General features: G+C 39.6%; 1 protein-coding gene across 2 annotated transcripts in view; it reads right to left on the bottom strand.

Moving 5' to 3' along the window:
• Positions 1-13,209, bottom strand: part of VPS53 (VPS53, GARP complex subunit) — a 136,718-nt gene that overhangs the window by 88,848 nt on the left and 34,661 nt on the right. For both annotated transcript variants that reach the window (XM_018564118.1, XM_018564117.1), the window contains 3 exons: positions 4,521-4,599; positions 2,554-2,697; positions 552-694 (listed from right to left, as the gene is read on the bottom strand). In XM_018564118.1, coding sequence (XP_018419620.1) covers positions 552-694; positions 2,554-2,697; positions 4,521-4,599 — 366 coding nt within the window. The remainder of the gene's footprint in view (positions 1-551; positions 695-2,553; positions 2,698-4,520; positions 4,600-13,209) is intronic.

Raw genomic sequence — 13,209 nt, forward strand, 5'->3', positions numbered from 1 at the left:
GGCGGTGCGGGGGGGGGGGGGGGTTAATATACAGATGTGCAGGATAAGAGAGGTGAAGGGTTAATATGCAGGTCAGATCAGAGAAAGGATGGAGCTGACATATACAGGGGAGGGGTGAATGTACACTGGTAGTAGTCTATACTGGGTGCTGGCTGCAATCAGGAGGTTTTTACTTTCTCTCACATACTGATCTGTGAAAAGTGGGAGCTGGCTGCTAAACACTGCCATTGCTTAGAGTGTGTGATGCTGTGAAGAGTCATAGTGATCATGTATAACAGAGCCATTCTCATTGCCGCTGCACTTTCTACGTGTGATCTGACCCGTGCAATGCACAGTGTGATGACAGTACTGTGCTTGTGTGTGTGCTAGAGGGCAAGCACAAGCACATGGAAAAAAATTACATTTTGAAACGCGTTCCAGATAGGGAAGGCTGCCGTCTCTACACTTCATTACAATGGGTGGACAGCAAGTGGTTAAACAATATTATTCTAGTACATTTTAAATAAATGTGTACAGTATATTTTGAATTATATTATGCTCTGTCATTTTACCTGGTTATATGGCAAAATTCAACAGCAATGCGCTCAGTCATGCACCAGTCCACAGGAAACATTCGGCCATACTTCTCTTCATAATCCACTAGCTGACGTTTAATCCAAGCATAACGTCTGTCAATTTTGTCAAGCCATGCAACCTGCCACACAAAAAAGGACAAACACCAAAATATTGTATAGGTAGGAATATGGAGGCCAATATACACTTGAATATTTAAAGTATATGTAAAGCCAAAACTTTTCTTTTCTTTTTTTTGTCAACTGTGCCCCATTTGGGAGATTTCACTTTACTTCCTGTCCTGTGGAAACAAAGGAATGTATGGTAAATCCCTTCTTAGCAGTCACTGAAACAAGTGTCACAAGATTTACCCTTTATTTCCACTCTGGTGAGTTTTTTCACTTTCTGACCTGATGATACTGATCACCAGGAAAGATAGAAAGGGTAAATCGCTTTAGGCCACGCATTTTTACCGCGGTTTGCGGTAAAAGAAACACGCTACAAACGCGCGTTTAAGAGGGCTACTCGGCTGTATCCTAATGGATACGCGTGGAAAATACACCCCAAAGAAGCTCCTGTACTTCTTTGGGCATAGGGCGTTTTTCAGTGCGTTCCTACGCACTGAAATACGCCCAGGTGAGAACCATGCCCATAGGCAATTATTGTTTTTCACATGTTGAGCATTTTACAGCGCGTCGATCAGCGCTGTAAAACGCCCAGGTGTGAACCAGGCCTTAATGGGGAAATTGACTGCAGTAAAAACCCTTTCATGCTCTACCCTAAACAAACCAACCAAAAAAAAAGTATGCTTTAGACAAATTGTAACAAATATTGTAGGATCCAGAGATTTAAATCAGATGGTAAAACTTTTATTGGGAAACACTTGTTGGATCAACAAAAATAAATACATGGTGAGTTTGTATTATATATGCATTTTGATGATCTGATCTAGTAAGAAAAACAATAGCCCAAAAGAAAGGCATTATCATGACAATCTGCCAAGATGAGCAATGAAAACCCATGCATAGTTATCCCACTGCCAATATTTATTTTGAAGCGGCCTTCAGGGCAGGTTTTGGGTGATTTTCTTTACACTTGCAGTAAAAAATACTCTAAGGATATAAGGCTGGGTAGGAGCAATGGGGACAGTCCTGAAATATCACATTATGGCCCTCAAAGTGTTGATTTTCTAGCTGTTATCTTTGTTTAGGAATCTCAAATTGCTGCAACAGACCGTGCTGCGATTGTCTGCCTGTGTTTAGTTGCCAGGTGGATACAGGGTCTCTTTAAATTCTCAGTAATATGAATCGAACATTTAGGTTAGGTATTTTAACTGTGTTTAAAGTAAAGTATCAAGCCTACAGAGAACTGCAATTACCGTAAAGTGTTACAGTGCCAGAGTACATTTGCTTTTATACAGCTCTGCAACAATCATTCTTAGCACATGAAAAAAAAAAGAGCATCAATGGACTGCTGTTAGAAAGTTATGCAACTGTACTATGCCTTAATTAAGAGAACAACCACTCCAAGGCAACAAAAAAGGATTCACTATAGAAATTAGATCTGCGCTTATGTGCTTCTTGCTTATTATTTACTTACAAATGCAATTTTGTGGGGAGTGAGTGTGCGGGTAGTAGAGGAATAGCTGAACTCAGCAGGAGACCTGTTTTTTTTCTGCTGCAGTACAAGTAACACTTACAGGTCTGCCACACACCTTTACCATGTGACTGGATATTAAAAAGAGAAGCAGCAGGCTGGCAAGCTCATCTCTCGGTGTTCTCTACTCCTATTAGTATGCTCCTTGCATTGCAGCACAATTGATTGACTCCTTCTGTTACTTCTCCCTACCCAGTTTGAACTATACTGTGCAGGGAATGTAACAATCTGAAGGCAAATCCAGGTACTGATACGGCTTACTTACTAAACACAAAATACATTTAAGGATGCATTAATTGTTACAGCTACCTGGTGTTAACCCCCATGTACCTAAATCATGCTTACATCTTGGTTCTCTTGGAAAAGCAACAAGTACTCAGAGAGATGTTGCCTGATGAATTTCTTGATGATCTCTTGTTTAATCCGGACATCCAGGACATTCGCTACTAAGCAGGCATCACGCAGGACATTGCTGGGTCCTCCATGTCTCTGGTAAAAACATCAAATGTGGCCATTAAGATTTGCTTGCTTCCAGCAAGAACATTCAGTACTATATTGGATTCCAAAGCTCAGTGAACAAAAAGCACAATTGTGCCAAATCCTTCATGCTTCAAAAATTGAATATATTATTTTAAACAAAATCATTGATTAAATGTTTTAAACATGCAATTGTAAACACACACACACACATACATATATATACAGTTTTAGTAAATAAATTAATTTACAAATAAGTAAAATTTAAATTTATACCTAAATATGGACCTAAACTAAAACCATGCTGAAATGTTAACATAAGACTATGTTAGATGTCTTACAAGGGTTGGATAAATAGTAAAGATGGGCTAATATATTAACCTTTTCTAGAGCAAATGCTGCACCAGATTTCTGTAAAGTGTAAAGTGAAAAAAACACAAAACAAAAACTTAAAACAGGACCTTTACCCCCTTTTACTAAAAATCACATCAGTATGCAGCTCTGCATGCTGATTTAAATTATTTTATATTCATTAAACAAACATGTATTTCATTTATTTACAAATAGAGCTAATCTACTTCCTGATCCACTTCTGTCACAAATGATGTAATGTGCCAAAGTGTTGCATCCTGGGAAGGTTACATCAGCAGAGCATTGCTGGGAGATCTCATCTAAAATCGCATGAGATCTCATGGAAAGGCATTTTCCTCCCCTGAGATGATGTGCATAGTCACATGTCCTAGTCACACATGCCAGAGTTCTACGAAGTAAAGGGAAATATATTAATCTGCCCTTAGCAAAAAATGGCCACTGTCAGAAGACTGGGAAAGAAAAAAGAAACAAGGTATGCAAAGAATACAAAGCCGGCAATTATCTAGAAGTATGTGTTTGTAAATTGCCATTAGTAAACATTTCTAAAGGTGTGTTTGTTGTTATTTTAAAGATATGGGTAACGTTTCTTTTTAAACATTTGGTCACTAGATATACCTGTTAAAGAGGAGGACCAGAGTTCAAACTGACTGCCGCTCCCCTTCAGAAGAGACCATATGGGCAAAGCCTGGCTTTGTGGTCATGCGAGCAGCACTGAAGGGAGCTTGGAGCTGCATTTCCCCCAGGAAATGTAATTATTTAATCTGTTTATCAATCTCAGCTAGGCTGGCACCATGGCTTTTAAATACCATTTCAGTACAGACCCACTTTAAGGTGGCACAATGTGCAGCAATATTTTACAACACACAGCTCAATTCCTATCCAGTAAACTGTCCTTTAGTTTGCCTACTCTAACCTCAAATGACAGCACACATAGTCAAAGACAAAAGTCAGCTGCAAAAGTCAAACATTTATTCATTGTAGGATAATTCTTATGTTCTATAAAGACGATGGAGCATTTACCTAAAGATCTATGAATTCTATTCAAGTCTTTTACATATTTGATTGTGTTTACTAGTCATCTGACGTTATTGTTCTAGCAACCATCATAATTCAAAATCCTCTTCCAAAGCCTCAATAATAGCAAACTTGGTGAAATAATCACTATCTAAATACATCACTAAACAAGGTCTTTGGCAACAGGTAGAATCCTCAGGTAGAAGTAGAAGAAAACATTAAAGTATTACAGCTGGTGCTTATTCTCTGCAAATTATATTTTTACCACTGGAAGCCTACTGATTGTTCCAGTCATAAGCTCTACATTCACTCTCCACCACTAGTGTAAAGAAATGGCCCTAAAGAGTGCGTGAATGTGGCAAAGACATTTCAAGGTGTGGTGTGAAAGGTTCTATGTACACAGTATAATAATAACATAAATAGGAAACAAAATGAGAAAAATTATTTACCTTCGTGCCCTGAGATGGAAAAGCCTCCTCAAAATCAGCTAGAATCTGCTGTCCTAGTTCAGTCTGAGCAGCTTTAACTCTACAAAAGACAAAAAAGGCAAAGTAAAGCTTATACACAACATATACCTTTTGGCATAATGTGTACAGTACTACCTTTTAATTGTCACAAATATTGTGCCTAACGAGCTGTGAACACAACTGCATTTTGCAAACTCCGTCCCTGAATACCTAAGCAAGACATTTTTTTCTTACAGCACTAAACAAACACACAAAGAATATTTACAAAACCATGATGGAGTGGGATCACTGCCTGGTATTATCAGATTGTTTAAAGTACTTTTTGATGTTACTTTCATATTTTTATCATTGTGTTATTGAATTAAAAGGTGGACATCTGTATATTAGTCACTAGAGGCAGGGAAGATTAGCTACCAAAATAACTACCTAATCACCTAAAAAAATACTCCCAAGTACATATAAAAACCACTTGGCCGCTCGTGTTTTAAAAATATAAACACCAGTATTGGCGCTTGTATCTGGGCATTTTCACTAATACGAGTACTCGTAAAATTGCCCAGTATTGGCACATCCCTAGTTGCGATAAAGTGGAGCAAACACCTTTTGCATTCTGCTTCTGCAGCCCAACACTTTAACCACGAATGCTTCTTATGTTCACTCACAAGAGCCATCCACAACTCCGCCCCCGGATATATCTCAGACCTTGTTTCAAAGTATCACCCTAACCGTCCCCTCCGCTCATCCATTGACCTCCTGCTTTCCAGCTCCCTTGTCCACTCCTCCCATGCTCGCCTCCAGGACTTCTCTAGAGTCTCTCCCATCCTCTGGAACTCTTTACCCCAAACTGTCCGTCTATCTCCCACCTTGACTGCCTTTAGGCGTTCCCTAAAGACTCATCTCTTCAGGGAAGCCTATCCCACCGCAACCTAACCACTGAACCTTCACATTCTCACATAATTCATTCCCACAGCTACCTCATGTATCATTTCCCCCTCCTCTTTTAGATTGTAAGCCCTCAGGGGCAGGGCCCTCCTTACCATCTTGTCTTGAATTGTATTGTAACTGTAATGTCTTCCTTATATTGTAAAGCGCTGCGCAAACTGTTGGCGCTATATAAATACTATGTAATAATAATAATAATAATAATAATAATGAGACTCATACGGAAAATGGAACAGGAAACCTCTAACAACTCATCTACACTATAGTTCAATGCTGCTGGCATGAGCTCCAAATGCTCTATAACTAGAGGATCAATTGCCATAGTGAGCAGATCCCTTCTGATGGTCTTAGCTCAATGTCTGAAGTCCCCAGCAAAAAAATAAATGTTTTGGAGTCCATTTAGAAACACGGGAATTTAGAAACAGACAGGTTAAGCTGAAGCCTACAGGAGGTTTGGACACTGGCAAACAAAAAACTGTGGACCAGCCCAGTATAACTCTCCTCTTACTCCCAGCATGCCTTGGTTTTGTAAAAAAAAACAGTCCCAGGAGCAAAATCATAGATATAGAGGGGTGGGACATGTGTCCCTTAATAGACTCAGAAATAAGATTTTACGGAAAATACAAAAATCCGATTCAGGTACACAAATTCAGAGACAGTCGGGAATGGCAGAAGCCTGCGACTCCTCAGGTGTAGGACCTTTCGTTACGACGTGGCAACATGGGCAAGTAAAATAAGGATTCTGCAGGGGAAGACATGGAAGCAAGCTCTGAGCCAAGAATGAGGGCCACACTGTATGGAGCCCGTAAAATACTCAGAAGGTGGCGTAGACTTGAGCAAAGGGCAAAATTCTAGGCTTTCAGTGTCAGGCACTTAAGGGGTACAGTGCATGCAGCACTTGAACCATTAGCGGAGCGTGATTTGGAGGCATCCAGGACAGGGAGACTTTCCCACACGAAAGATTGAACTCCATGGGGGAGACAAGGTTACTCAGGGGTAAAGATAGGCTTTGAGTACTTAGGGACCTGGCTGCTGGGTAGCAGGAGAGGGTTAGGCAGCTGAAGGTGACTAAGTATTTGTATTTTTTTCCTCCATATCTCTATAGGTTGAAATCGATGGACTGGTGTCTTTTTTCAACCTGACTAACTATGTAACTATGTAGCAGAAACAGAAGAGCGTTCACATGTCAATTGCAGCCTGGAGAAGCAGTGGGAAGGTGCTTCCTCAACACTGAATGGCAGGAAAGAGCGCAAAGTACACATGACACTCCACCTAGTGGATAACATCAGCACTCAAAAGACCTATACCTACACACCTAGTGAGTCTTTAGAGACGGGGTCACACCACTACGTGGCTAACTTTCACCATACACACAGGTCTGAAAAGGGCCACAATGCAGAGCCCAGTGCCCAAAGGCAACATTTCAGGATAATCCTGCAATGTCCAGTGGGATCAATGTACGATACTCCAAAGTCAGGAAAGGCAAACCCGCATAACTGCATACAGAGACCAGCTCAGCAGTAATGTAACAGGAATCTCTATTTAAGAAAAATCCTAAATATTTTTGAAGAAAAAATTAGAGCGAAGGTTAGACTTTTCTCAGCAGAGTAAAGGCATCCATCCGCCTAGGACACTTATCAAAAAACTGAGGCATGCTGGAAGTAGGGGGGGCTATATTAGGCTGGCTCACTATTTTTTGCAAGTCTCCAATATTCCAGTGGGCAGGAGTAAAACACCAACAAGGTTTTTAATATAGATACACATACAAACAGATTATACACATCAAGTTAACCTCTACATTGATATCTAAACATCACTAAATATAATATGCATGGTCTTTATTACTTCAATAAAGTTACTAAGCATTAAAAAAAACAAAAAACATTAAGACTAACTGAGCTTCCACACTGCCAACCAATCTACCAGACCAACAAAACTGTCTGTCTGAGTAGGGGATTAATACAAGCACAAATCAGCGTTTCCATCAGAAGTGCTTATAATTGCAAGCAGAGTTTTTGTAACAAGTTGGAACATTTCTCAGACTGACTGCAGATTGTTTTAATTTGTCCACAGAAAAAGGGAAGGTTTACACTGCATGTGAATGAGGTTATGCCAGGTTCCTTTGGCACATTATCCAAGTGAACTTGGGCAGATCTCTTAAAGCCTGTAGTTCTTGATGACAGATCTGCCAGTGTATGGTCACAATATGTTGCAAACGGGGCACCTGTCAACAGAGGATCGATCTTGTGCTGCTAAGCAAAAAACATGCTTTTGTAGCTTAGCACCTAAACCATCATGGTTTACCTCAGTGTCTGCTTAACAGACAAATCCTTAAAATATTAACAGGTATAGAGAATAACTCACAGTTGCTGCTATGCTGAAATAAATGAGTTGCTGAAAAGTTTAATCATCTGCTACAAATGTCTGTGGTCATGTAGGTGATAAAATTTTTATTGGTGTGTTCTTATTGCCCATACGCCGCATTACAAGACCTAACTAAATGCAGTTTGAGTACATCAAAATAAAAAAAAATGAGATGTGAATATTCCTTTTTATAACACTTTAGGCTCAATTCATGGTGCTTTAAAGCGGAACAAAACCCACTTGGCTTAAAATAACTGTCGCTTAAAAAAACAACAATCCTTTTCCTGGTGTGTTATCTTTGAGAACCGAGCCTTTTGTCTACTCATTTTATATACATGGTTCCCCATTAAATAAAAAACGTGTTTACATATTTCTGTTACTGTAGAAAAGTCTTTTCTGTCCAGGTCTAAAGTGATTCCAGACACCTCGGTGGGTCTGGTGATGTACAACAGCCAGCATTCTTTAAAAAACCCTAATCTCCAATGTTAAGATCTGCTCTGCCCTCCGCTTTGATCTCTGATTCCTAGCAAGTGCCAAATCTATTTTTCATCTTTGTTCCAGAAATGAAAAGTCACTAGCATGGGATTGTTCCAAGGTGCTGACCTTACTCTATTTGAGGAGTTTATATTTAACTTAAGCTTTTATGTTTTGTTGGCTCTAAACCATAGATCCCACCATAAAAGGTTAGGATAAAACAAGCAACACTTAAATGAAAAATATGGCAACAACCAAGTTTGTTATAAAAAGGTTGCATGTCAGTGTCACTAGGTGTTCAAAACATACGCTGACAATTTATTTGCCTGATTTATCAAATACATTAAAATTCATTATTAGCTGATGGATTCAAAACTTCAGAAAGAAATTACCAAGATATGTTTTTGTTTTCATGTTGAATGCTGGTTTCTGTAACATTGGCTACATTTGTGAAGTAGCAAATGTTCAATTTGCCACTACAAACTGATAAATACATTAATTTCCTATGAAGACCAACACTATTATTTTGACTTCATTCCTATTCTCCACATACGGTATTACCTCCACATTCACTCAAGACCTTAATTTTAATTTGCTTGTGTTCACCTACTACAACATTTAGGAGCCAGCCTAATAAGTGCTGGTAAGTATGAAGCAATGGCAGCCGGGTGATTTTGCCTAGATTAGCCCAAATTCTATTAAGAGATCCCAAGATATATGTTAGAAAAAAATGAATTGCTAATTAAGCCCCAATACATCATTCATTATATTATTATTCATAACTTTAAAATATTTACTTTCTTCAGCAATTATTACACTGTTCTTTCATTCAACAGGCAAACATGCTGTATATTCTCTATCATGCACAGCTACAGAATGACAGTGTGAGTCAAGCAGTAGACCATGGTTAAATTTACCCTTTTCCATGGCAGTTTGGCTGAGACCAGCCATAATCTTCTCATTTAATTGGCCAACAGGTGACTATAACACAATTGCTCTTTCTAAACGTAACTCAAGAGACTGCGAGACAAGCAGAGAAATTCCATTAACAAAGTACGTACAGTGATCTGAAACACTTAGGGGTATAGTTACAAAAAGTTTGCATAGCTATTCATTCAGTGAAACTGCATGTACATTTGTTCTGCGCAAGTTAACCAACTGTTGTGAGAAAGGGGCAAAATTAAAGGAGAACTATGGGGTCAGTGCTTTTCCCCAGGGTCACGGGAGGACACAAATTAGCATCCTCCCATCACCCTAGGCTCAGTATACCGCAAGCTACAGCTTGCAGTATACTGAGATCGCCGCAGCTGGTGCAGATCCCGACATTACTGTCGAGATCCACCCAGCTGCGTGATTGACAGCTGGCTCTGCCCATCTAGAGGCAGCTGTACCCGCGCTGGAGGATCGGACAGGGGAAAATTCCTGCAGGGAGCCGTGACAGTCACGGCTCTATGCAGGGAAATTATCGAGAAGTGAGCAAGCGACGGTATGCGTTTGCTCACTTCCCGATCTATTGAGCCGACGCGTGAGAGTGTAATTGTCACAGCTTGGCTCGAACTATGAGGCTGAGTGATTTTCACTCACCTCAGTTCTCCTTTAAATGTTCTTAGGGAATTTTCTCTTCTGGTCAAATGTTAAAGAGGAAATCCAGGATTTTCAATAGTTAACCCTTACAATCGGGCTGCTGCAGGGGGTTAACTGATTGTTTTGGTCTAGGAGGTGCAAACCAAATAAAGATGACATACTTGCCTGACTCTTGGTCCCACCAGGCAGCTAGACCGTCCCAGAAGTCTCTGGTAGTCTAAGCCCTGCTGGCATCATCACGTCTAGGCAGGGTTTATTCACTTGCATTAGATGTGAAGACCCTGAGGGACATGTCAGAGTAGGGGCGTTTAAAAGGAGAAAGGTGAGCAGTCACCGCTGCAGGATCGAGGCTCAGGTGAGTGTATCGTCTTATGTTCCCTGGACAAAAGCGAGCAGTTAACCCTTGCAGGGGGGCCCCACTGCAAGGATTATCTTTTGAAAATCCTGGAGATCTACTTTAAGAATATAAATAAAATAATTCCGATAACACCGGTATTACTGTGTTGCAAGTAGATACATTAGCCACATAAGAGCTATAAATGATAATCCCACAGACCAGTGGTAATGATTGCCTTTGGCAGATACAAACAGGAAAAGTAAATATACCCATTTTTGCCCCATTCTCACAGCAGCTGGTTAACTTGCACAGAACGAATGTACATGTATTTTCCCTGGATGAATAACGCTGCACATTTTCATAAGAACATCCCTTATTATCATAACCTATGGAAGCCGTAAACAGTGCAGTCCACAGCCAGTTATTCAATATAAATGTTCAAACTTAGCCAGGATTGACATCTATATAGCCACCCAAAAGCTATTTGCAGCTATGACTTTGTGAAATGAGACTACTAAAGTGTCCCAAACAGCCATATGCATTATAATGATCATAAGACATCCAAAGTATTATACAAAAGGTTGGAAAAGCTGATGGTTTTAATATGCAACATTTTACCATAAATGTATCTGGGTTACCAACCTTTAGAATAAATTTGGAAAAATAACCTGAAGGAACCTATGAAGGATTCTTCTGCTGAAACATTAAACGCTATTAATTGATGTATTAGCCAACAAACATGCCAAATTGGCATCTAGTGTTGAGATCAAGAAAGGGCTTATGTTCTTTTCTTTTGTTTCACATTTCCCCACATTTTCAAATAGCAGTGCATCTTAGAAAACCACAAACACTTTTTGCTTAGCCTACCAGAAATTTAAGACAAGGACTGGCAGCGTACCGCTTAAAAAGGGGCTGAGACAGCTGGTCTTTTTTGACTTGTGGTACAGTTGTTATATCTCAGTTAAAATATTTTCCAAGTCATTTTAAATATTTCAAATGTCCATTTAACCTTTTCAGGTTCCAGAAACAGAGCCAAAGTAATGAGGTACAGTTCAGTTAAATAAGAAATAAAAGTAATCTCTAACCAGCAGGGCTAAGCTGGAGCACAGGTAACATCTGTTCCTGTGCCTGTACTCTGGTATATAGCCTTGCTATATACAGCAGAAGATCTTAAAAAGGTGCCCCCCCCCCCCCAGCCTACATTCCATTTACACTTCCTGCAATGATGGATACAGTTCCTTTTATTCCATGCTCTTTGTTCTGCACCTAAGACCACTTCCACCATAGAAGTTGAGAACTAGCATCTCAGGCACCTGTTACCACCCTTCATGTGTATATATTCCCTCATCAGCCCAAACCAAGTATGCCGAGAAAAATATTCATATAAATAAGCAATTCTTTTGTTGGCACGTTAACATATACAAATAGGGCTGCAACTAACTAATTGAATAATGGATAATGAGAATAGTTGTCAACTATTTTCATTATCGAATAGTTGTTTGGATCCACTAGCTCTCTCCTCCACGCTGGGAGGAGGGCACAGCAAGCAGTGGGCAAGTGCAATAGCCAGCCTGCTATTGGCTATTGCAATTTGAAATGGCCAATAGCAGACTGGCTATTGCACCAGCCCACTACCTGCTGTATGTACATTTAGCTGGCGTCTGCGGAATCTTGCTGGCAGCTGTTATTTCCTGGCTAAAGCTATTTAAGCACCATGTGCTTACATTACAATTATTAAAAATAAAATGTATGAAAAAAATTGTGAAAAAAGTAATTTTTGGTTTTGACCTGACAAGTTCTGCTGCATGAGGTGTGTTGCAGTGCCAATGGCGCCCCAAACGCGCCTCCCACCCACGGTACGCCAATGCCGTGAATTTCCAGTGCAGTGCGATTGCAAAAAATTGTCCATCCAGTTTTTTTCTGCAGTAAAATTTATGTTTGTAACACTGCATTTGTGTATTTTATTTTAAATTAGGGATGGTATTTAATTTTTTTTTTATCCCATCGAAAAAATTATCGGCCAACTAATCGATTATGAAAATAATCATTAGTTGCAGCCTTATGTTAAATATGTCCATACCCATCGATATGAAAAAAAAAAGAACCCACATTTTTCTCTCTGAAATAACTTGAGTGTTCACTGTTTTTATATATACACACTTTGCTTCCGATTTTTAAAGAATATTTTAAATACAAAAACAGATTTAAAAAAAAACAGGGCATGGACAAAAATCATAGTACCCTTAACCCAATGCTTTGTTGCACAACTTTAGAGTTAATAACTGCAAACAAGCAAATTCTGTAACTCTCTGTGAGACTTCTGCATCTGCTAATAGGTAGTTTGGTCCACTCTTCATGAGCAGACTGATCCAGATGCCTCAGTTCTGAAGGGTGACTTCTCCAGACTGCATGTTTCAGCTCTTTCCATAGATGTCCAAAAGGATTCAAATCGCGGTTCATAGAAAGTCATTTCAGAATAGTGTTTTGGGTCAGAGTTTTCCGACGCTGGGCAGTACGTTTCAGTCTACAATTCCTTGATAGCCGTGAGATTTAATTGTGCCCTGCACAGATTCAAGGCACCCCATGTCAGACGCATTAGCACTATTATCCAATTATTTATAATTTTTTCTAGAGGTACCAACAAATCTGTCCACGTCTGCCATGTTAATTTACATGGTCACATACACCATTTCAATTCAAAGCTCTTCTCCTCTAGAACTGCTGATGTAGGACTGAGTTAAAAAAAACCTGTGCTAAAAGAAATGCAAAGGTTGTCACTACTGACCTCTGAGTTTGATAGTGCTAGTGCCATGCTAGTTTAAAGCAACTCTGTCACTCCAAAAACATTTTTTTTTAAATGTCCCTGCATTAGACGACTTATAATACTCACATGGCTGGTAGGTGGCAAGTGTTGGATGCCTGCATCAATTGATGTGAATTGTGGTGCGATTAAAAAAGAGGAATGACAGC

Source organism: Nanorana parkeri, unplaced genomic scaffold (genome assembly GCF_000935625.1).
Source record: "Nanorana parkeri isolate BGI_ZX_2015 unplaced genomic scaffold, ASM93562v1 scaffold726, whole genome shotgun sequence".
In the NCBI taxonomy this organism is placed as follows: domain Eukaryota; kingdom Metazoa; phylum Chordata; class Amphibia; order Anura; family Dicroglossidae; genus Nanorana; species Nanorana parkeri.